The 22477-nt window shown below is 40.1% G+C and overlaps 2 protein-coding genes across 4 annotated transcripts; one reads left to right on the top strand and one right to left on the bottom strand.

Annotated features, from left to right (window-relative positions):
* Positions 1–18034: 18034 nt before the first annotated feature.
* On the top strand, positions 18035–20021 carry LOC149589735 (uncharacterized). Of its 2 annotated transcripts, XM_089861768.1 has the most exons (3): positions 18035–18094; positions 18536–18691; positions 18777–20021. In XM_089861768.1, the coding sequence occupies exons 2-3, from the start codon at positions 18537–18539 to the stop codon at positions 19513–19515; spliced, it is 894 nt and encodes a 297-aa protein (XP_089717894.1). In that variant the 5' UTR covers positions 18035–18094; position 18536; the 3' UTR covers positions 19516–20021. The 2 variants fall into 2 exon arrangements, with proteins under 2 accessions (XP_089717894.1, XP_089717893.1); XM_089861767.1 differs by having other exon boundaries at positions 18048–18691.
* A 56-nt stretch (positions 20022–20077) lies between these two features.
* On the bottom strand, positions 20078–21658 carry LOC149589734 (uncharacterized). Of its 2 annotated transcripts, XM_089861771.1 has the most exons (3): positions 21599–21658; positions 21002–21157; positions 20078–20916 (listed from the first exon to the last, which is right to left on the bottom strand). In XM_089861771.1, exons 2-3 carry the CDS (start codon positions 21154–21156, stop codon positions 20178–20180), a joined length of 894 nt encoding a protein of 297 aa, XP_089717897.1. In that variant the 5' UTR covers position 21157; positions 21599–21658; the 3' UTR covers positions 20078–20177. The 2 variants fall into 2 exon arrangements, with proteins under 2 accessions (XP_089717897.1, XP_089717896.1); XM_089861770.1 differs by having other exon boundaries at positions 21002–21645.
* Between the last annotated feature and the right edge of the window lie 819 nt (positions 21659–22477).

Here is a 22477-nt window from a genome sequence, read left to right as displayed (position 1 = left end):
TTATAATAGTCGGATGTCGGTTGGGGGACCGTGGGTATAGGTTGCCTAGCGATAATATGTAAATTATTATATCTTTGTAGAATCTGTTCGTATAAGCGCCATTTTGAAGCTTCGTCTAAATCTTAACGAGCTAAAAATAACATTCATTTCATTGTCCAATTCCGAAACTACCTGTTGTTGGGGGTGGGGAAAGGGGTAGTTTTTAAAGGTAGAGCTAGGGACAAGGACCATTTTCTGAGCGTAGTGCATTTTTACTGACTACCTCCTGTTATGGCGCCGATAATAGAGGAAACGAGAGGGAAAAGGAAAGAAAAGAAACTACCACCCCCCTGAACTAGTATATCACGTTTTGTTTTCCAAGATATTCTCTTATTAGCAACTAGCCGTTACCCGCGGCGTCGCTCGCGTGTTATAAGAACTTCCATCTAAAATGATATAAAGAATGTGTAGATTTTACTGATGACTAATATTTTTGTGGCACCCTAGAAGCGAATGCACTCGGCGCAGTCCGTCAGCCCGTCGGGATATTTTTTATTACTTTTCAGGCGGACATTAAGGGTTTTTAAGTTTTTGGCCGCCATTTAAAAAGATGGCAACAAATCGAACCCAAAATACCATTCAGCCCGTCTATAGGTTTAAGGAAACCATTGTACTAAATATTTGTGAAATCGGTTGGAACGCGCGGACTTTATTGCATAGAGAATATTTTTTACATTTCTGGGCGCCATTTTAAAAGATGGCGAAAAATCGAACCCGAAAGACCATTCACCCCGTCTTAAGGTTAAAGCAAACCAGTGTACTAAATATTTGTGAAATCGGTTGAAACGCGCGTACTTAATTGCATAGAGAAGATTTTTTACATTTCTGGGCGCCATTTTTTAAGATGGCGGCGGATTGGAAAAATCTTTCTTAGTACGCGCCTACTACTTATGAGTAACGTTCCTGCAAATTTTCAGCCTTCTAGGGCAAGCGGTTTGGGCTGGGCGTTGATTATCTGTCAGTCTGTCAGTCAGTCAGTCAGTCAGTCAGTCAGGACTTTGATTTATATAGATATAGATTTTTCTAAGTTTTGCTGAATGCCTAGCTAATCTAGCTTTCTGACTTTTATTTAATTTAACGTTACCGTGAAAAGTATTTTCAACACACTCTGCGATTGCGTCAATTAAGGGTTTCTTGGCGTTACGTAAAATGATTCTACGATGTTTTCGAGGGGATTTGGCAATAACGGAGAGCAAATTTCTTTGTGACCGAACGGCATAAGGCATAGTGACTAAATGAAGAGATGGCTAAACACCCATCTACTATTATAATTATTTGGGGATGTAAACTTCGCAAGGGTTGTCGGGAAATATTCCTGTCCTAAGTCTATGATTCTCGGGGCATCTTTGGTGAAGATCGAATAATAAATATCCGAAAGGTAAACTAGTAGCGTCACGGTAGGCGTCGACAGCGAAACGCCATTTATCGGCAAACATTTGTCTAGCTATTATTGAACTTTGCAATTTGTCTCTAGGAGATTTCATAAGAATAAGATAATGAGCGTTCAAAGAAACATCTCTAGAGTCTTTGGATCGATGGAATACGTTTTGGACGATATAAATTACGCTCAAGTTGCGATGATGCGTTCCCTTGGTAAAAAGAGAACCAACTTCTCCTTTGTTCTCGGTCATTAAGTCATCAATGATTAAAAGGCAAGGCTTACCGCCTGTATATTCTGATAAATCTGGCATACCTTGTTTGAAAACCACAAATTTTCTCAAACTTTCGAAAAAAGGTTGCCATTCACCGTAGAACCAATGTATTTCGCTTATATTAGGGGAAAACATGGCTTCCCTGTTCTCTAATATTTTTAAAACTAATTGAGTTTTCCCGCTTTGAGACGGGCCTGCTATCACCATGTTAAAAGGATGGTAGAAAGGATACATGACCTTACACTTTGGCTTTCAACGAACGAATGAGATAAAGATTGTAAAGTGTTTGTATATATATATAGAAGAGATCGACACGGAAATGAACAATTGCAATTTCGAAAATACATGGGATATTTAAGGAAGCATTGACGAAAAAATTAGTTAATCACAGGACATTTCACCGAGACGAAAATGACTAATTGATAATATTGATCAAAAACAATAGTCACTGGACTTTATATAACGACTATATACATGCTGACTAAATAAATATCACTGGGACTGACTAGACTAGATAAATAAATAAATAAATAAACAAAGAAGAGACCCCTCACAGAAACAGATACTGTCGAATGTGCTCAAACTCGATAACCGTAAGGTAGCGTGCGGAAATCTTCAATCAATCTGACCTTATCCACCCCAGTTCTATAAACCTTGGACTGGTCGACACTTATAACAGTGTGATCAGCCTTTCGGCGTATTTGCTTGGGGATTGGTACTTGGATTGGTTCCGCCGGCGGTTCGTAAATGCCTATAAGCCCCATTAACCTATCCATGTTAACCAAATCTTTGGTGGTATGGTTAAGTCGGAACCCCTTAACCTTCATCTCGACGGCTGTCGATCCGGTATCAGGGTTCACAACTCGGTATGCGTAGTTCTTACATCCACCACTCGCATATTCTTCGATGTAGGCCTGGGGTCCGTACTTTTCAAGCTCATTGGTCATTTCACCGAAGAAATTCCCCGTTTCGATTTCTACGCCCCCTGGTGTGTAAACGTACAGCATCGAATCAGTGTCTATATATAAAACAGACTCACCCAAGCGGTCTAAGTAGGAATAAAGCTTAATCCGAGCCATGGCAGTGGTGTAGGCTGCGATCGGAACACTGACATTTTTATTAATTGGGTCAATCTCGTTGATATAACACCACTTAGCAACGCAAATGTCGTCGCTAACTGGTATCAACGTCTTGACTTCAATTGCTGGGTCATAGAACAAGTTAAAGAACTTCTGTGGATCATCAAAGACTTCAACCTTGTCCAGCCGAGTCCTTTCACCAAATTTGCCCCAAATCGAATTCAAACACAGTTTGGCGATGGTACGCTTGCCAGCGTTCTTCTCGATACAGCTAGGATCAAGTTTTACCCCTTCCTTTTCGTAGTACTCGGCTACGTATTGATCTTTCTGCGCTTGGGTTACTACGTCAGAAGGCCAGCCGCTACTTTCCTGTTTTAGCTTCAGAAAGCAGTTGACGTAATTGTTAAAAAGCCCGCCACTTTTTGTTAAGGGGTCGTACTGAGATATTTTGTACGACCAGGCTTCGTGGATTTTAACAACCACGTAACCCTTTCTAACTGCTAAATGGACTTCGTCCGCCACAAACGTCCCCCTAATAACTCTTTCCTCGTCGGAATGTGTGCAATGCCCTGATATTTGCTTTCAGTGCACAGCTGACACAGGGCAAAGCACAATTTCCCCCCGATCTTTTGGGGTAAAACTGGGTGGAAGAGGTTACGAGGGGGCAGGATATCCAGTTTAATAAAACCTTCAATCTCGTTAATGGGTGGGAAGTTGTCTGTCAAGATCGTAGGGTGGCCGTATGGTAGTTTACCGTATTTGTTACACCATGGATATAGACTAGTGACGTCGACATATCGAATCTCCTCTCCCGGCTTAACCTTGTGATGAAGACATAGAGCGGAAGTACGCCCCCTGAAAAATGCGCTACGGGGATTAAGTGGTTCCCACGCATCGATTTGGATATGGATGGAAGATAGAAAGGTGTTAATTTCGGGCTTTTGCTCCCTCTATTTGTGGAATTCGCATTCCCACATTTCGATTACCTTATACCCCAGCTCCCTAAGCCTCTTATTACAGTTCAAAGTATCAGTATAGCGGGAGTGTAAAGTTTGGGCGACGTCACCGTGCAAAACCAGGTCTCTGTTTACCGGGAAACAGGCTCTACAGCCGTGCCAAAAACAGCCTTGAAATTGGTAGACGACCTTTTGATCTGCGCCAAGCTCGTCTACTAGAAGCCCGTCGACTTTAATGTTCAAAATTTTAGGTTCTGAACCGTTAAAAGCCGGCTTAATAATGACCCTGCGCTTATGGGCTTCCCACCTCAACCCCTCGATGGCTACTTTAGACTGAGGGTCTTTCATTCTATAGCCGTGAGGTGGAACAATTCCAATTGAATTTGGCGCTAGGTGGTCCTTCCTGAAAACGGCATTGCAGAGCCCGGCAATTGTCACGGCAGTGTTAAAAGGGTTAACGTCCGCAATCTTCTCAAAAATCTCCCTGTACTTTAAGCACCCCTCTCTTAAAATCCTAACGTCCAAACGGCAATAATGTATCAATTCTTCAGCATAGTTGAAACCTTTTTTGGCTTCAACTTGTTCGTTGTACCATGAAATTAAAACCGAGCGTTTTTTTTCGGTTAGCCTGTCTGGCGCGTAAGATTCTAAAAGAGGCATGCTTTCCCTCAAGACATAATTTGTACTCGTAGGATCTTTTGGATCAAACACGTGGTCGGGAACAAAGTTGAAGAGCAAGTGCGGGAAATGTCCCTTATTTAAATTAGTGTCTAAGCAAAAAGTGGAAACAAAGCTAGATAAGGCGGATGGGATGAAATTTAAACTATCTATAAATGTCAAATTCTCATATCGAATTTGCATAATCTTCGTTCCCGTCATTATCACTTGAGGGCGCCACGCTTTGATGGCTAACATGGCTTTGTAAAGAAATTGTAAATCGTACCCCTTCGCATTATGGGCGATAACGGTTATTTTGGGAGAATTGTGGAATTCTTGAAGATAATTTAAAAAATCCAGAACAGGATCATTCCCGAGAAACACCCGTTCTCGAGAGCCGCAGGTGGCGCAAGTAAATTGATCGGATTTCTCGAGAATGCATTGATCACAGATTTTTTGAGAAATACATAAGATAGGAGTGTGTAGGAAAGCATTAGGGTTTGAAGGGTCTGGGGTATTTTGAACACATTCGAGATCATAAAAGATAGTAACCGAAGGATGGGTCTTAGCTTTTTTAGCCGCAGGGTGGGCTTTAGAGTCGGTAACCTGCATGAAACAATAGTGGGGGTGTGGGTTGAATTTATTGCAGATGACGCAATAGACTTCACCGCAGTTGTGAGGTGACATGCGTTTCCCCATATCTATTGTTTTTGCGCAACGGGGGCATTTAAAAACCCTTTGGCATACGGATAAAGTTTTGCTTCCACTAGCCTTATGGGCGTCAAAGCATTCTTGCCCCCTAAAGTCGCGATGGCAGGTCCCGCATCTAATTTCTCCCCCCTCGCATTCCTCGGCCCTTTGGCAGGAATAACAATACTTGTTGCAAGCGTGGTTAAAATCTAAGTTGTTATATCCTACAAGGCACCTCTCGCAGAAAAAATCAAAATGGAAGAGAGGTTTAGGTTTAGTGATGACGTCAAAATGATTTTGATAGTTAAAAAGGTATAGCCGCGGCTTTGGACTACCATCGGCACCGACAATGAAATCTGCTTCCCCGAAAATACGGTGGGGGACGTTTGCTCTAACTGTAAATACTATTATTTGGTAATCAGCCAAGTATGATTGAAATCTAGGTAGAGCACCCGCCCCCGCGCATTCGTCCAATGGTATTTCCGCTGCCTCGGCTAATTCCTCCGCCATCTTCCTAAGCCTCTCTGCTGATTTTTTACTAATATCGGTGCGACATAGTGTTTTGAAATCAGCCTCGAGGCTTTTGTCAAGGGGATGCATAATTCATAGTGTCTCGAATCTCTACGTTCCTGTCCATTATGAACAGTGCTGAGAGAATGATACATCAGAAAGAGCCATTCAAATCGAATTGCCGAAAATATTATCCATATTTTCATTTCATATAACAAAGAAAATAAATTATTATGGTTTTGAGAGGAGCTTCCCATTTTGGTTGTTATTTTCAAAAATATATCGCAATGCACGCGCCTTGATAGATAGAGGAGACAATGTAGGAAACATAACGCAATGCACGGGCCTTGATAGATATAGGAGGCAATGATTTAACGACTTCGGTACTTGGGTTTATCTTTAATATTTAAATAAATATAATTATTTTTAATTATTTTAATCGCCAGTAAATAACTTTAAAAATAGTTAAATCGTTTAAAATAAAGTTGTTCATAATATCTTTCGAAACTTTGCTAATATTGACGTTTAAAGTGAAGGGTACCCTTCTTGCCCGCTTTCTTCAAATTTTGGGGTATATATACGTTTCGATTCCATTATAATAATAGATAAAAACGCATTCGCGTGAACCTTTGGTGGAAGCCCTGCCATTGGGAGGCTAGACGTTTCTCGTAACCCTAGCTGATCGCCGCGTATATCTTAAAACCAAATAATAGATAAAAACGCATTCGCGTGAACCGATGGTGGAAGCCCTGCCATTGGGAGGCTAGACGTTTCTCGTAACCCTAGCCGCTCGCCGCGTATATCTTGAAACCAAACGATGACGGTGGAAAAGAAGCCAGAATGTACTGACCGGCGTCCATGTGGAATGGACAAAAGACCTGAAGATGGTGGTGCATAGAAGCTGGTGTCAATGTGGAATTGACGAAGAACAGAAGATGGTGGTGCATAGAAGCTGGTGTCAATGTGGAATTGACGAAGAACAGAAGATGGTAGTGTATATAAGCTGGTGTCAATGTGGAATTGACGAAGAACAGAAGATGGTGGTGCATAGAAGCTGGAGTCAAAGTGAAATTGACGAAGAACAGAAGTTGGTGGTGCTTGGAAGCAAGCACGTACAGACTAGTGTCCATGTGGGATGGACAAAGACTAGCAGATTGTGGTCCTTAGAAGCCAGTTAGTAAAGACTGGTGTTGGTAGATGAATGACCAAATTTCCGTGAACCGCGAACGCGTTCCGGAAATCGGGTATTTGTTTGCTCCGATTTGGAAACTGCGAACGCGGTCACGTGGGGTCTGACAGACAGACAGACACACACACACACACACAGACACACAGACAGACAGACAGACACGGCCGGTGTAATACCTCTCCGTGACATACGTCACTCGGAGAGGTAAAAATATAGATTACATATAATAAACACTACCTTCCCATTAAATTTCGTCTTTAAAAAACGTAAACTATTTTACGTATTCATGTGATTCCATAAAAATAATTATAACGGAAGTAATAAAAACTGGCACTGCAATGTGTTTTAATACTTGAGTTTTTGTGAGGAGATTTTTTTATTTTCTCGCTCTATATGATGTTAAAAAGTATAATATGTACCACTTCAAGCAGGCTGGCTGACTAGAGTGTTCCTTTTTTTAGCGTGCAAAATTTGTAAACTTTTCAGTTGTGTACTCGGAACCACTGCATCACCTGATCAATTTATTAAGCTCTGCATTACCAACTTAATAGTTCGGAAAATTACTTTGCCAATAATCTTTTTTTGTACAGAAAACCATTCTTATTCTAGTTGTAAATAGTTATTCAACCCTTCTTTCTCCGGGTTGTTTTAAGTGAACTTAAACCAGGTAGAGTTTCACGTCTAAACACTTAATAGCCTTATGAAGTACATGCATGATGTTGTTTTCTAAGAAACAAATAGGCTTAATGGCTAGGGTTTCTTGGGCCCAACCTTGAGGAACTCAACCGAACTACTTCTCAAAATTTCCCTAGTGTTACTGATATCAGGGATAGATTTAATTTTAGAAGTAGGAATGGAAAACAGAGTAATCAGGACTCGCGTCAAAGTCCCGGACCCCCTTCCTCGGGATGGGGAAGGGGGGGTATGAAAGAAAAGGCGGGTCATAGCTACAGAGGTAAAAAAGGATTACGTATTTTTCGCCGTCCCCGTCAGCAACGCCATCAAAACGTAGTTTAAGTGAGCCAATAAGCTTATGTAAAATTTTCGGTACGTGTTGGAGGGAGGGGCTCTATACTGGGCTATGAGTCGGACTGAAGTATATACTAACCGTTCTCCATTCCTACTTCTAAAGTTAAATCTATCTCTGCTGATATCGACTTGCAGTTAAGCCAAATTTGGTAACGAATTGCGACTATCCGTTAACTACAAGCAAATAAACCGCTTTCCCAAATATATACAATGTAAGATACTACAGTATTAATGAATTAATAATTAATCAAATTTGAATTTATATTCATTAATTTTGACAGTAAGGTTCACCATTTTCTTATCGTTAAGTACCCATTAAAATTTAAAAAGCATCTCTAGAAAATTTAAAAAAAAACGTCTGATACGAATAAGCAAATCAGAATTTAAGGAAGCTTAGGACACAATAGCTCGGTATACTAGGCTTAAATGACTTGAAGAGTGACATCAAAAGAGCCAAGTAACAAGGCTTAAACCAAACCAGCATCTGTACTGTACATATATTGAAAAAAGGTCCTTTAGAACATACAAAATATTCTTTGCCATAGGAATTTGCGGGAAGTTTAGGGTAAAAGAAAAGAGCTTTATTTAAGCACCAGGTTGCGCTGGAGCAAAGACAGGCCAGTTTCGGAGCTGAGAAGCTATCTGCACTCGCTTTGACATCTCTCCCGTTTGAACTCCGGAGCGAGACTAGGCCAGGAACGAGCTTTGCGAACACTAGAAGGATTTCTGATGGTCTTATATAAGAGAGTGAGAAGGCTTAAGGGGTGCAAAATTGTTTAATCCGGCCCTGGTCACTTCCTCTCAGTAACCATTGGCAAACTTATGAAATATATCTTAATAAATTATGTTAGCACCAGGGGAAGATTTTAATAGTTAGTTGACTTTTCCTCAAAGTTGGGACGGTGTGAAGCCATTAATCATATTCTTCTCTAGAACCGTACCATTTTAGCTTTATGAATAACCCCTAATCAAGCATGTCTTTACTGAATTTGAATGTTTCACTCTCATAGCAATGTCCTTTGGGGTTGCCTGGGAGCGCTCCAAGATCGGTCCGTTTTTAATATTAAGTTCTATTGGAGGAGGTATGTTTTTTGGCCAGTTCCTTCGTCCTATTGATACAAATGACCTGAAATTTAACTTAGACGCGTTTCGACGTGTTTTATTATACTTAAAAGGATTCTAGCTTTCAGAAAATTTATGTGAATAGCGCTAACTAAACTGAACTCAAATCACATCTTAAAAATTAGATTAAATAAATTTAAATTAAATGTTAAAATATTGCAGCAATGCTTTTCCAAGAAATAAAAACTAATTACAATGCTTATTATAATTAAATACGCAAAATCTATCATAGGTGGCGCTTTAAAAAAAAGTACTCGATACTTTGGGTATCGAGTATTTTTTTCTCCGATACCGATACCCGGTATCGAGTACAATATTCAGTACTCGATACCGGTATCGATACCAAAAATCTTCGATACTCCCAGCCCTACTTTGGTCGCTCCGTCTCTAGAGTCGGATTGGTTGGAATCAATCTGGGAGCAAACCGAGAGGGAGCGATTTAGTCTATGGAAGACGCGTCTACGTCTCAGAGTCGCTCATTTTTTCCCAATGAAAAACGATTTTTTTTCTTCCGAGCATTCCCCGAAGGAAAACGCTATAAAATCCAAATATTGCTCAACGTTTTCTCGGCTTTTGTCCATTTTTCACTAGTCTCTGCAGGATGGCGTGGTAAAGCTCCTTGCCTTGTCATCTGTAGACTTCTTTTTCTTTTCATAAAAGTTGGGACTTGGGCATTATAGAAGTTATTAGGAGCTCTTTTACGAGATGAAGATGTTGGTATGGGGAAGTATATATAGTTAGGACCAAAATCTTTCCGTGTATTGAATGTGGAAATGGGTTATTTGAGTAGATTGCAAACTCACGAACGTACTTTCAAAGGAGGCTTAAAAGTTAATTTTTTTCTTTTCAATCGAAGTTTTTAGGCTTCACTTGTTGAGTGAATTGATAATCATGCGTGGAATATATTTGGATACAATCATAAGTCTATAATATTCTGTATAAGTTCGAGTCTGAAGGATTTTTGCTATACGCTTTTTGTGTTAAAACTGCCAGTTAATCCTTTTTATGCACAAATAATTCTTCATTTCCCAAGCTCACTTCAACCTTTTGATTCATTTCTTAAGCTCACTTCGAGCATTTGAAGATGATATCCTAAACCAATTTCGAGAGTTTTAACTCCATTTCAAAGCCCAATTGGAGCTTTTTAAGCTAAGCGCACTTCACGGACATTTTCTAAGTACTGTTGAAGCGGTTATTTCACATGTGTAAACCATTTAAATTGCACTATCTCGAAGGTACTTTTTCTGAACCTCTTTGTCCTTATGAATTTTAATATAGTTCACAGCGTTTGTAGGCTACGTTTACAGTTTTCACTTTGTGACAGTTAATCTACAATTTTAAGCTACAATTAACGCAATTTTACGATTTTAAACCATAACTAATGCAACTTCACAATTTTAAGCTAAAATTAATGCAACTTCACAATTTTAAGCAAAAATTAACGCAACCTCACAATTTTAAGCTAAAATTAATGCAACTTCATAGTGTTAAGCTATAATTAATGCAACTTAACAATTTTAAGCTATAATTAATGCAACTTCACAATTTTAAGCTAAAATTAATGCAACTTCACAATTTTAAGGTAAAATTATTGCAACTTCACAATTTTAAGCAAAAATTAATGCAACTTCACAATTTTAAGCAAAAATTAATGCAACTTCACAATTTTAAGCATAAATTAATGCAACTTCAAAATTTTAATCTAAAATTAATGCAACTTCGCAATTTTGAGCTAAAATTAATGCAACTTCAAAATTTTAAGCTATAATTATATGCAACTTCACAATTTTAAGCCATCATTAACCCCAATTACTAAACACTTTTAAGTTATCGTTAACCCTAAAAATTTAAACTTAACCTATCAGTAGTTCACAATTTAAATTGTACATCATAAACCAACCTATTGTTTTTGAGACACGCATAGTAGAACTTATTTCAAAAAATGCCTTTGTAAATTCCTAAACTTAAGCACTACCCCATATCATTAACCAAAAACTCTACATGTCTGGCAACACATCCAAAACTTGTAATTAAATTACTACCTATAACCCAGGACTCTTAGGAGAAAGGGTAACGAAAAAAAAAGAAGATAATCTACATCTAAATGCAAAAGGGAAGCGGGAAAAAGATAAAGTTCTTTACATCAAAACCATTAACTTAAGACTTTCCATGCGAGAAATAGCTAGCTCCAAAAGAAAACCCGTCAAAAAAGCTGTTTCAAAAATTAAATTAAGAAAAGACAGCTTCGGGTATCGCTAACCTAAATCGTTGATTTTTCTACATTTTTTTCGTTGACTGGCAAAAGTAGATGACAATGAAGTATATGTGTGATGTAAATAAATCATAAGCAGGGTGTTTCTGTGAAGTCAGCCATAAATTAAAAGGTGTGTTCTAAGGGTCAAACTTAGTGGGAAGTGTTACAGAACATTGTGTCTACCTTCTAAAACATTTAGTGACGGAGATTAGTGTTTCCAAACATTGAGTGTCCTCAAAAACAAGGAAATGGTCATAGGTGTGCAGTAAGACGTATCAGTCTTCAATAGTCTTTAATCTATGAACGTTATTGAACTATTATCTAGAACCAAGGATAGATTTAATTTTCGTAGTAGGAATGGAGAACAGAGTAATGTGGACGCGCGTCAAAGTCCCGGATCCCCTTCCACGGGACGGGGGTATGAAAGAAGAGGCGGGTCATAGTGACAGAGGTAAAAAGGAATTACGTATTTTTCGCCGTTCCCGTCAGCAACGTCATCAAAATGTAGTTTAAGTGAGCCAATAAGAAAATTTAAAATTTTCGTTACGTGTTGGAGGGAGGGGCTCTATACTGGGCTACGAGTCGGACTGAAGTAAATACTAACCACTCTCCATTCTTACTCATAAAATCTATCCCTGCTAGAACGAATGCGAGTAAAAGATTTAGACGCAAGTTGCCCATCATCATTTCCAATCCATCTCACCTCTCTTATCCCTGATTAAGGATTACTTGCTAGTTATGGGTAGTCATTTTAGCATTATTAGAGGTAGCACAGGGAGGGGCTATTCACTAAACCTCTCTGTACGTCACAAAGTAATAGGAAATAAGATGTTATGAGCCCACTCCTTGGGTCATCTTGTTTCTTCTAATTTAAGGTCGAAAATAGTTCGGATTTTCAGGCATGCTCTTGGAGATTATCATAGATTTAGAAGTGCAAACCTGATAGATATAATTTGGTTTGCCTGCATACCGAATGCCTTTACAGTTATAATAATAATAATAATCTAAGCTTTGTCTATGAAGGGATTTCCACACTAAGCCTGTGGCTTGTTTACAGGTGGGTCCCTTTACAATGCATAGAGGGGTGGTGGCTAGCCCCTACGAAACAGCTAACCTACAGCGCCCTATACTAACTTTTACCGTTAACCTCTGCAAGTTTTGGTGGAAAGGAGAAACCGGGTTAGACCGCGGAGGAAAACTCCTTTTAACAAGCGCGGAGAGAACTTGCAAACTCTACGCAGAAGGATTTGTTCCCAGATTTTCACCCGGTGCCACAGTCCGCGATCGAACCCGGGATCCTCTTGCTGCGAGGCGAAAGCGCTAACCGCTAAGCCACCCCACTTTATAATAGTGTTAAGGGCTAAGAAGATCTTTCTTCTAATAACCAAGAAGTGATATCTAGTATATCAGGGAGAATTATAAATTCGACACATTTCTAGCTTTATCTCCAGTCCAAACGTAGGTCCAGAGTTAATCCCCACCTCTAAATTACAACCAGCATCTCATTGGTTCTTGAAAACTCACGTCAGCGCGACGCGAATGACGAAAATTACAGTCATATTTTCCGACTGAGGAGAGGCTGCGAAATAGCCCGCCTCCTTTTACGTCCCCCCTTGTATTTTGAAAGGAGGACTGGGACTATGGCGCGCGAATACTTAGGCACCTTATACGTTCTCCCTATAGTAAACTAGATTTTGCTTCTTATAATAATAACTTTGTAAGTTTATATACTTTTTGTCGCGTTAGGCAAAAAACCATGAAAGAACCGAAGGGGGATGATTTTTATGGTTTCGGGGAGGTGTAACTGCCAAGGGCCAAGAGATTCTATTCTATTCTGAACTTGAAAGTTTAATCGGATAAAAGAATAGCTTCGGATCTATGGGAGAAAATGGGGTAAGGGACGTCTTGATTGAAGACTTAGCTTGAGGGATTCTAGGGTCTAAGGTTTGCCGACCCCTTGGGTAGCGCAACTTTTCCATCCCTCGTTAATAGGCAAAGAGGATATTTTTGAAAAAAAAAAATTCCTTTGTGGTTGGGATGCTTAATGAGATGATGACACTTAAGGCGTTTGTTTTATGGAATTTTGGAGAGAATAATTTGAAAGAAGTATAAGGCTTATCTATCGGATGATTTTGATGACTTCATGGACATTTTTTAAAGCGTTTTTTATGACTTTGAGCACTTTGCGAGGATATTTGTTATGGATAAGTTATAATACTATAAATTTATATTTAAAATCTATTGTAGAGTTTTTATACAGGGTGTTTCTGGAAAGTCTGGCACAAATTAACAGGCATGTTCCTTGGGTCAAATGGAGTCCGAAAGGTCCTATGACGTTTTGGGGTAAAGCGCTCCGTTGCGACGTTATGGGCTCTCAAAAGTAGGCCGAAAAACAAGGAGATTTTGCAGAATTATAGCACTACTATTGTGGTTTTGACCCAATTGTTTTCGATTTTTGACCATAAGGCAATGATCGAAATAAGTTGAAACCTAGTGGAAGACCGTGAACGTGTTAAACGGCCAAAAGCGTTTATCCCTTTGTTTTTATTAATGATTGTAATTAAAGGTAAGGAAAGTAGCTCTGATATCGGTTACTTGTTTGTTCAGATGTACTGGTAACTGACCAGTCTTTTATTCTTTATTTCAAATAGACACATTACTTTTACAATAATTCGAATGAACCCCTTAAATTTTACAGTAAATCGAATCAATTCCATTAATTTTACAATAATTTGAATCAAACCCATTAAATTTACAATAGTTCGAATCAAACCCCATTACTTTTACAATAATTCGAATCGAACCCAATTACTTTTACAATAATTCGAATGAAACCCAATTACATTGTTCTACAAAAATTGTTCAAAATGGGCACCATCAACGTTTAAGCAAACTTGCGCGCGTCGTTTGAAAGATTCACGATCACGTTCGAAGATTCCTGGCGTGTTACGGATGCTATCACATCCATCAATTATCCCTTGTCGTAAGTCTTCGACATCGCGAACTTCGCTTCGGTATACCAAGTCCTTGAGATGGCCCCAAAGAAAAAAATCGCATGGGTTGAGATCGAGAGATCTTGCTGGCCACGCAACAGTTCCGCCTCGACCTATCCACCTCCGGGGAAACGCGACATCAAGATATGCTCTAACTTGAAGACTAAAATGGGGCGGTGCACCATCTTGCATGAACCACATTGTTTGTCGCAGTCGTAACGGTTCGTCTTCTAAAAGCTCCGGTAAATTTCCACGCAGAAAGGTCAAGTACGCCTCCCCATTTAGCCTCGGTTGCAAAAAGTAAGGCCCATTAAATGATATCCTACAATTCCGCACCAGACGTTCAAACTAAACTGGACTTGATGTTTCATGACAGTGGTCGCGTGCGGGTTTTGTTGCTTCTACTCGTGATAGTTATGTAAATTTTTGTAGAACAATGTAATTAGGTTTCATTCGAATTATTGTAAAAGTAATGGGGTTCGATTCGAATTATTGTAAAATTAATGGAATCGATTCGATTTATTGTAAAATTTAAGGGGTTCATTCGAATTATTGTAAAAGTAATGTGTCTAATTGAAATAAAGAATAAAAGACTGGTCAGTTACCAGTACATCTGAACAAACAAGTAACCGATATCTGAGCTACTTTCCTTACCTTTATTACAAGCGTTAATAAAAACAAAGGGATTAACGCTTTTGGCCGTTTAACACGTTCACGGTCTTCCACTAGGTTTGAACTTATTTTGATCATTGCTTTATGTTCAATAATCGAAAACAATTGGGTCAAAACCACAATACTAGTGCTATAATTCTGCAAGATCTCCTTGTTTTTCGGCCTTCTTTTGAGAGCCCATATGTTCTAATTTAATGAATCTACATACCGGGTTTTAATTCAGCAGCGTTGATATTCATTGCAAGCGACATAACCGTGAGACATAAAAATACTAGCATTTTTATTTGCATGTTGAATTACGGAGAAGTGAAAAACTCGTTGTTACAATTCGATTTTCTAGTGAGTCTTATAGCGTTAGCTCTGTAGATACACGCTGAAGTACTTTTAGCTTCACGAATAAGCCTTTTTATACAAAATATGAAGAAGGGGATAAAGCAGACATGGAAGGTATTTTTCCCCTCCTTTGTTTTGTGCCTGGTGGAAAGTAATTTTCAAAATCACCTATTGTCCCTGCTGCTACATTACGCCATTAGACGTTTTGAATAAAATGTAATCGCAGCTAGTGGGTGCAACTTCTATAGCGATAATTGACCTTCTGTTCTTGTAAGGCTCGTTTAATGTCAGCACCATCATATTTTTCTCGGTTGCAAATGACCAATTTCGAATCCGTCAGCGGTACATTTTCTAGAGGGGCTAGTCATTCGCTAAAATTTTGTACACCTGTGAATTCCGTTGATTACTGAATGAATACATTGATTTCCGTGATTATGATATTTTTAGATGATAATAATCTTTACACTGATTTCCCGTTATTGCCGCAGATTACTTATGATTTCTGTTTGAATTCCGATGAATTCCGGTGATTTTTTGGTGAATGCCTTAATTACCACTGGATTCTTCGTGAATTACGATGAATGAAGTGATTATTTCTATTTCAACTGATTACTCTTTTTATTTTGGATTTTCGAATTCCTCGATTGATTATGATGTGATTATTTCACGAAATCTGTGATTACCGAGATGACTACAAAAGATTACTAGTAAATCATGTGATTATTCTGATTTTTCTCGTGACTTCCAGTGATTATCGGAGATTTCTGATTACCTTTGATTACCCACAAAAGTTATTATGATTACTGATGTTTTTCTAAGAATTCTAGAAATCAATCGAGTAGTCGTTTTCTACGGTTTTGTACACCTGATTAATTCAAGTGACTAACCCCTCGCATTAGATTTATGATTAAATTTACGAGTTTTACAAAATATGTAGAAGGGGAAGAAGCAGATATGGAAGGTGTTTTTCCCCGTCCTTTGTTTTTGCGCCTGGTGAAAAGTCATTTTTAAAATCACCTACTGTCCAAGCAACAATATTCCATTAGAATTTTTGAATGAAATATTAAAATGTAATTGCAGCTAGTGGGTGCAACTTCTATAGCGTAAATGACCTTCTGTTCTTGCAAGGGTACGATGGAAGGCTCGTTTAATTTCAGCACCATCATACTTTTCACGGTTGAACATGACTAATTTCCAATGGGTCAAACGGCACATTCCTTAGATTTATGATTAAATTTGTGATACCGACTTCAATTTAACGTACAACGATTATTACCTTATGCTAAGCGATAGAAACAAGGACTTCCGGTTTTATTATTATTTAATTAGTAAATCACTTTAATCTTTACTAATTATACGTTGATACATTTTTTCCAAAAACTGCATAAAAGCCGCGATTGATAGCATGTACAGCATCCATACGAAAATCACATCCAAATCTACTAAATCGATGTAGGTAATTTCCTTTTGTAATTTCTCGGAGCCCATTTCTTTTTCAACCTTGAAATTGTTGTAGGCGCTTAATTTTGCCAACAACCCATTTGTTCGAAACTGACCAATCCTAGGGAAAAATTTGAAATTATTTAATCATATTTTTTAAAACTTAATCAGTAGACGAATCGGACGCTAAATAATTCTTTTGTCATACCAGGGATAGATTTAATTTTAGAAGCAGGAATGGAGAACGGTTAGTATTTACTTCAGTCAAACTCATAGCCCAGTAAAGAGCCCTTCCCTCCAACACGTAACGAATATTTTAAATTATCTTATAGGCTCACTTAAACTACGTTTTGATGACGTTGCTGACGGGGACGGCGAAAAATACGTAGTTCTTTTTACCTCTGTCGCTATGACCCGCCTCTTCTTTCAATACCCCTCCGTCCCGTGGAAGGGGGTCAGGGACTTTGACGCGCCCAATATCCAGTTCTCTATTCCTGCTTCTAAAATTACATCTCTCCCTGGTCATACTTTAACAATCAATTAAACTGATTCAGGAATACATAGATTCCTTCTATTTGGAAATCATAGACATCATAATAATATCTGATGTAAGGTACAGGGAAGGGCTTAGAATTTTGTTGAACCTTCCTAGCCGTCTCTGGACCGAAAACGTCTGGAGCGCAGTCACCGAAAAGCGAGATGGAAGGCAATGTTTTACCCTCTTAGGTTCATCAAATCAGCTTATTGGCATTAAAATATAATCTCTAATGAAAACCCCGGATCAAATTTAATACCTAAACTCTTTGAGCTTTGTCTTTCCCAAAACACAACTGGGCTTCCCTTCAGATTTATTGACAAACATGTTAGCTTACATTCTGTCTATGGGTTCTTTGTGAACGAAGGATTTATTGTATCCAAAATGGAAGTGACATGTGAACAAATTCTCTTTTGGGAAGTTTATTTGACTGAATGGTAATCCGTGAGAGACGATAGCGTTGACGAACGTTTTATAACTTTGTATTAAAACAAATTTCGAGTTGAGAATCGAATCCAAGGCTTCATTCCAACTTTTCAAACTGTCACTTCCACCTTTTTCCAATTCATCACCGATGATTCTCAGATCCTTTCTAGATGATATCTGAACATGGAAATGAATTAAATCGGTTTATAAAAATTTTATTTGCCTAAACTATAAGCCTAGCTGGCTATTTTAGATACTTTCAAACATCTACAGTATAAATAAGATTTGTGACGTCTGTTTTGCCTGTTCTCCGTTTGGGGTTTCCACCCCTCATGTTAGACCGATCCGGCTGGGGGATCGCCCCCCTTGCTTGAAAATAGACCCACCTAGTTTGGAATGTGGTCGAGCAAGAGGTTTTTGGGAAATAACGAAAGAGAGGGTTGAAAAATTGAAAAACATTCTCGAAAAGCGCGCCCGCTCGTAAAGACGTTCCTTCTACCTGAAAACATGGTCAACTGGTAAGATGTGTTATCTTGTACATTAAAGACTATTTTTTGACTACATCTGGCTTGAATAACTATAGGGACTTGGCAGTACTACGTCATTCAACGTCAGGCTACCTTCCACTAGTGCTAAAAAACATACCAGGAGGAGGGGCTTATGTAGCTTTCATTCTGTTAAAAAACATACCATAATGGCGCTGGGGGCGGAGTTAAGCCCGAATTGCCAAGTCCCTATTGGTAAGGCCTACGGTATTTAAGGGGTAGTAAAAGTAAACCTTACATCTGGCGCCCAACGTGGGGCACGTTAAATACGTGTGAATAGTTAGTATTTCGGCGAAAAAAGAGTAGTACATACGTGTAGAGGGTGTATATAATTGTGAGCGGTGTAGTTGAATTGGCCTAGCCAATTCATTCCTTATTCGGCAATTTGGACTTGCGATCTCGTTCTCTTGCAAGAATGGTTGATCCGGCTCAGCAAATAGCTGATGCGATCACGCGAGCCTTGGCAGGGGCGAGGCAAGGACCGACGGTCAGGGTGACGGCTGAGCCGCCATCTTATTCTGGGCCGCGCGACCCTTTGTCTCCGAATGATTTTCTGGAAGCGTTATCGAGGTATCAATTAAGACGTATCTGGTTATACAGATAACGATATTCTTACTCGAGTACTTCCACTGGCGCTAACTGAACATGCCCGCAGGTGGTTTTCATTTGCGGAGCCGTTCAATAGTTTCGCTGAGTTCAAAACAAAATTCAATAAAGAATTTTTGGCGACGGACTACGAAACTCGTCTTCGTCGGGAACTTGAGCTGAGGACTCAAGGTGTAGACGAGCCGCTAACCCAGTATATACACTGTATATCTGAGTATTACAGTCGTCTTGGAGGAACGGTAACGGAGGCGGAAAAGATAAAACGCGTCATCAGTCAATGCCATCCCGCCTATCGTTGCCACTTGCAAGGACAGGTGTTCGCCAGTATGGCGGCGTTGTCGGACAAGGCTAGAGAGATACAAGGATCTTTATTGGCTTGTTCGATATATGCACCTCCACCTCCACCAGAATGTTCGATAGAGCCAACTCTCGCTTACTCCGGTGTTCAAAACACGGAGGTTGGCGAAAAAGGCGCAACGGCGTCGGCGTTAATGAGTACGCCAGCGGCGGGATCTCCTAGTCCGTTTGGAGGATACAACGCGCTCGCATTAACGCCTCACTCGCTCGGTTTAGCTTCGCTTGACCCGTATCTGTACCACAGATTTCGGGGAAGCGTCGAGACAAACAAGCAGCCCAAAGAATTGAGACAGCCGCATAGAGCGGGTCCCCCAAAAAACAACGATACTTGTTCGGGAAACCCGAACAAGGAATGTTGGAAATGTGGGAAAAAGGGGCATCCCTTACAAAAATTATTGGCTGGTTTTAAAACGCAGCTGAGCTGTTTTTAGGCTGCCTGGCTAGAAGTAAGCTGTTAGGGAACTGTATTGCGCTGCAAGCAATTTACAGCCAAAAATCAGCCTTTTTTGTTTTCTGTAATTTGACTACAAAGGCTGATCGGGCAAAAATTTGTCTGTAAATGTAGCTGAAACTAAGCTGGGTTACAGCCTGCAAATTATTTTTAAATTAAGCCGGCTGGTATTTGACTGTAATGTCTTTGCATTGCAGCCGACTGCAAAAGCTGAAACAGTAACCTTTTGCTGTAGGCTGATTCGTGTCTGGTGGGACGCTGTTTCTTAGCCCAAAAGCGTAGGCTACCAAAGCTGAAACTATAGCCTTTTGCTGTAGGCTAATTCGTGGCTGGTGGGACGCTGTTTTGTAGCCCAAAAGCGTAGGCTGCCAAAGCTGAAACTATAGCCTTTTGCTGTAGGCTAATTCGTGGCTGGTGGCACGCTGTTTTGTAGCCCAAAAGCGTAGGCTGCCAAAGCTGAAACTATAGCCTTTTGCTGTAGGCTAATTCGTGGCTGGTGGGACGTTGTTTCTTAGCCCAAAAGCGTAGGCTGCCGATCAGCCTTTGTAGTCAAATTACAGAAAACAAAAAAGGCTGATTTTTGGCTGTAAATTGCTTGCAGCGCAATACAGTTCCCTAACAGCTTACTTCTAGCCAGGCAGCCTAAAAACAGCTCAGCTGCGTTTTAAAACCAGCCAATAATTTTTGTAAGGGATGCCCCTTTTTCCCACATTTCCAACATTCCTTGTTCGGGTTTCCCGAACAAGTATCGTTGTTTTTTGGGGGACCCGCTCTATGCGGCTGTCTCAATTCTTTGGGCTGCTTGTTTGTCTCGACGCTTCCCCGAAATCTGTGGTACAGATACGGGTCAAGCGAAGCTAAACCGAGCGAGTGAGGCGTTAATGCGAGCGCGTTGTATCCTCCAAACGGACTAGGAGATCCCGCCGCTGGCGTACTCATTAACGCCGACGCCGTTGCGCCTTTTTCGCCAACCTCCGTGTTTTGAACACCGGAGTAAGCGAGAGTTGGCTCTATCGAACATTCTGGTGGAGGTGGAGGTGCATATATCGAACAAGCCAATAAAGATCCTTGTATCTCTCTAGCCTTGTCCGACAACGCCGCCATACTGGCGAACACCTGTCCTTGCAAGTGGCAACGATAGGCGGGATGGCATTGACTGATGACGCGTTTTATCTTTTCCGCCTCCGTTACCGTTCCTCCAAGACGACTGTAATACTCAGATATACAGTGTATATACTGGGTTAGCGGCTCGTCTACACCTTGAGTCCTCAGCTCAAGTTCCCGACGAAGACGAGTTTCGTAGTCCGTCGCCAAAAATTCTTTATTGAATTTTGTTTTGAACTCAGCGAAACTATTGAACGGCTCCGCAAATGAAAACCACCTGCGGGCATGTTCAGTTAGCGCCAGTGGAAGTACTCGAGTAAGAATATCGTTATCTGTATAACCAGATACGTCTTAATTGATACCTCGATAACGCTTCCAGAAAATCATTCGGAGACAAAGGGTCGCGCGGCCCAGAATAAGATGGCGGCTCAGCCGTCACCCTGACCGTCGGTCCTTGCCTCGCCCCTGCCAAGGCTCGCGTGATCGCATCAGCTATTTGCTGAGCCGGATCAACCATTCTTGCAAGAGAACGAGATCGCAAGTCCAAATTGCCGAATAAGGAATGAATTGGCTAGGCCAATTCAACTACACCGCTCACAATTATATACACCCTCTACACGTATGTACTACTCTTTTTTCGCCGAAATACTAACTATTCACACGTATTTAACGTGCCCCACGTTGGGCGCCAGATGTAAGGTTTACTTTTACTACCCCTTAAATACCGTAGGCCTTACCAATAGGGACTTGGCAATTCGGGCTTAACTCCGCCCCCAGCGCCATTATGGTATGTTTTTTAACAGAATGAAAGCTACATAAGCCCCTCCTCCTGGTATGTTTTTTAGCACTAGTGGAAGGTAGCCTGACGTTGAATGACGTAGTACTGCCAAGTCCCTATAGTTATTCAAGCCAGATGTAGTCAAAAAATAGTCTTTAATGTACAAGATAACACATCTTACCAGTTGACCATGTTTTCAGGTAGAAGGAACGTCTTTACGAGCGGGCGCGCTTTTCGAGAATGTTTTTCAATTTTTCAACCCTCTCTTTCGTTATTTCCCAAAAACCTCTTGCTCGACCACATTCCAAACTAGGTGGGTCTATTTTCAAGCAAGGGGGGCGATCCCCCAGCCGGATCGGTCTAACATGAGGGGTGGAAACCCCAAACGGAGAACAGGCAAAACAGACGTCACAAATCTTATTTATACTGTAGATGTTTGAAAGTATCTAAAATAGCCAGCTAGGCTTATAGTTTAGGCAAATAAAATTTTTATAAACCGATTTAATTCATTTCCATGTTCAGATATCATCTAGAAAGGATCTGAGAATCATCGGTGATGAATTGGAAAAAGGTGGAAGTGACAGTTTGAAAAGTTGGAATGAAGCCTTGGATTCGATTCTCAACTCGAAATTTGTTTTAATACAAAGTTATAAAACGTTCGTCAACGCTATCGTCTCTCACGGATTACCATTCAGTCAAATAAACTTCCCAAAAGAGAATTTGTTCACATGTCACTTCCATTTTGGATACAATAAATCCTTCGTTCACAAAGAACCCATAGACAGAATGTAAGCTAACATGTTTGTCAATAAATCTGAAGGGAAGCCCAGTTGTGTTTTGGGAAAGACAAAGCTCAAAGAGTTTAGGTATTAAATTTGATCCGGGGTTTTCATTAGAGATTATATTTTAATGCCAATAAGCTGATTTGATGAACCTAAGAGGGTAAAACATTGCCTTCCATCTCGCTTTTCGGTGACTGCGCTCCAGACGTTTCGGTCCAGAGACGGCTAGGAAGGTTCAACAAAATTCTAAGCCCTTCCCTGTACCTTACATCAGATAT

This window comes from Phalangium opilio, unplaced genomic scaffold (assembly GCF_054372755.1).
Source record: "Phalangium opilio isolate 3A_F unplaced genomic scaffold, DU_Popi_V2 ptg000505l_1, whole genome shotgun sequence".
Taxonomy (NCBI): domain Eukaryota; kingdom Metazoa; phylum Arthropoda; class Arachnida; order Opiliones; family Phalangiidae; genus Phalangium; species Phalangium opilio.
Note: the sequence above shows the minus strand (reverse complement) of the source record. Positions and strands in the feature narration are given on the sequence as shown.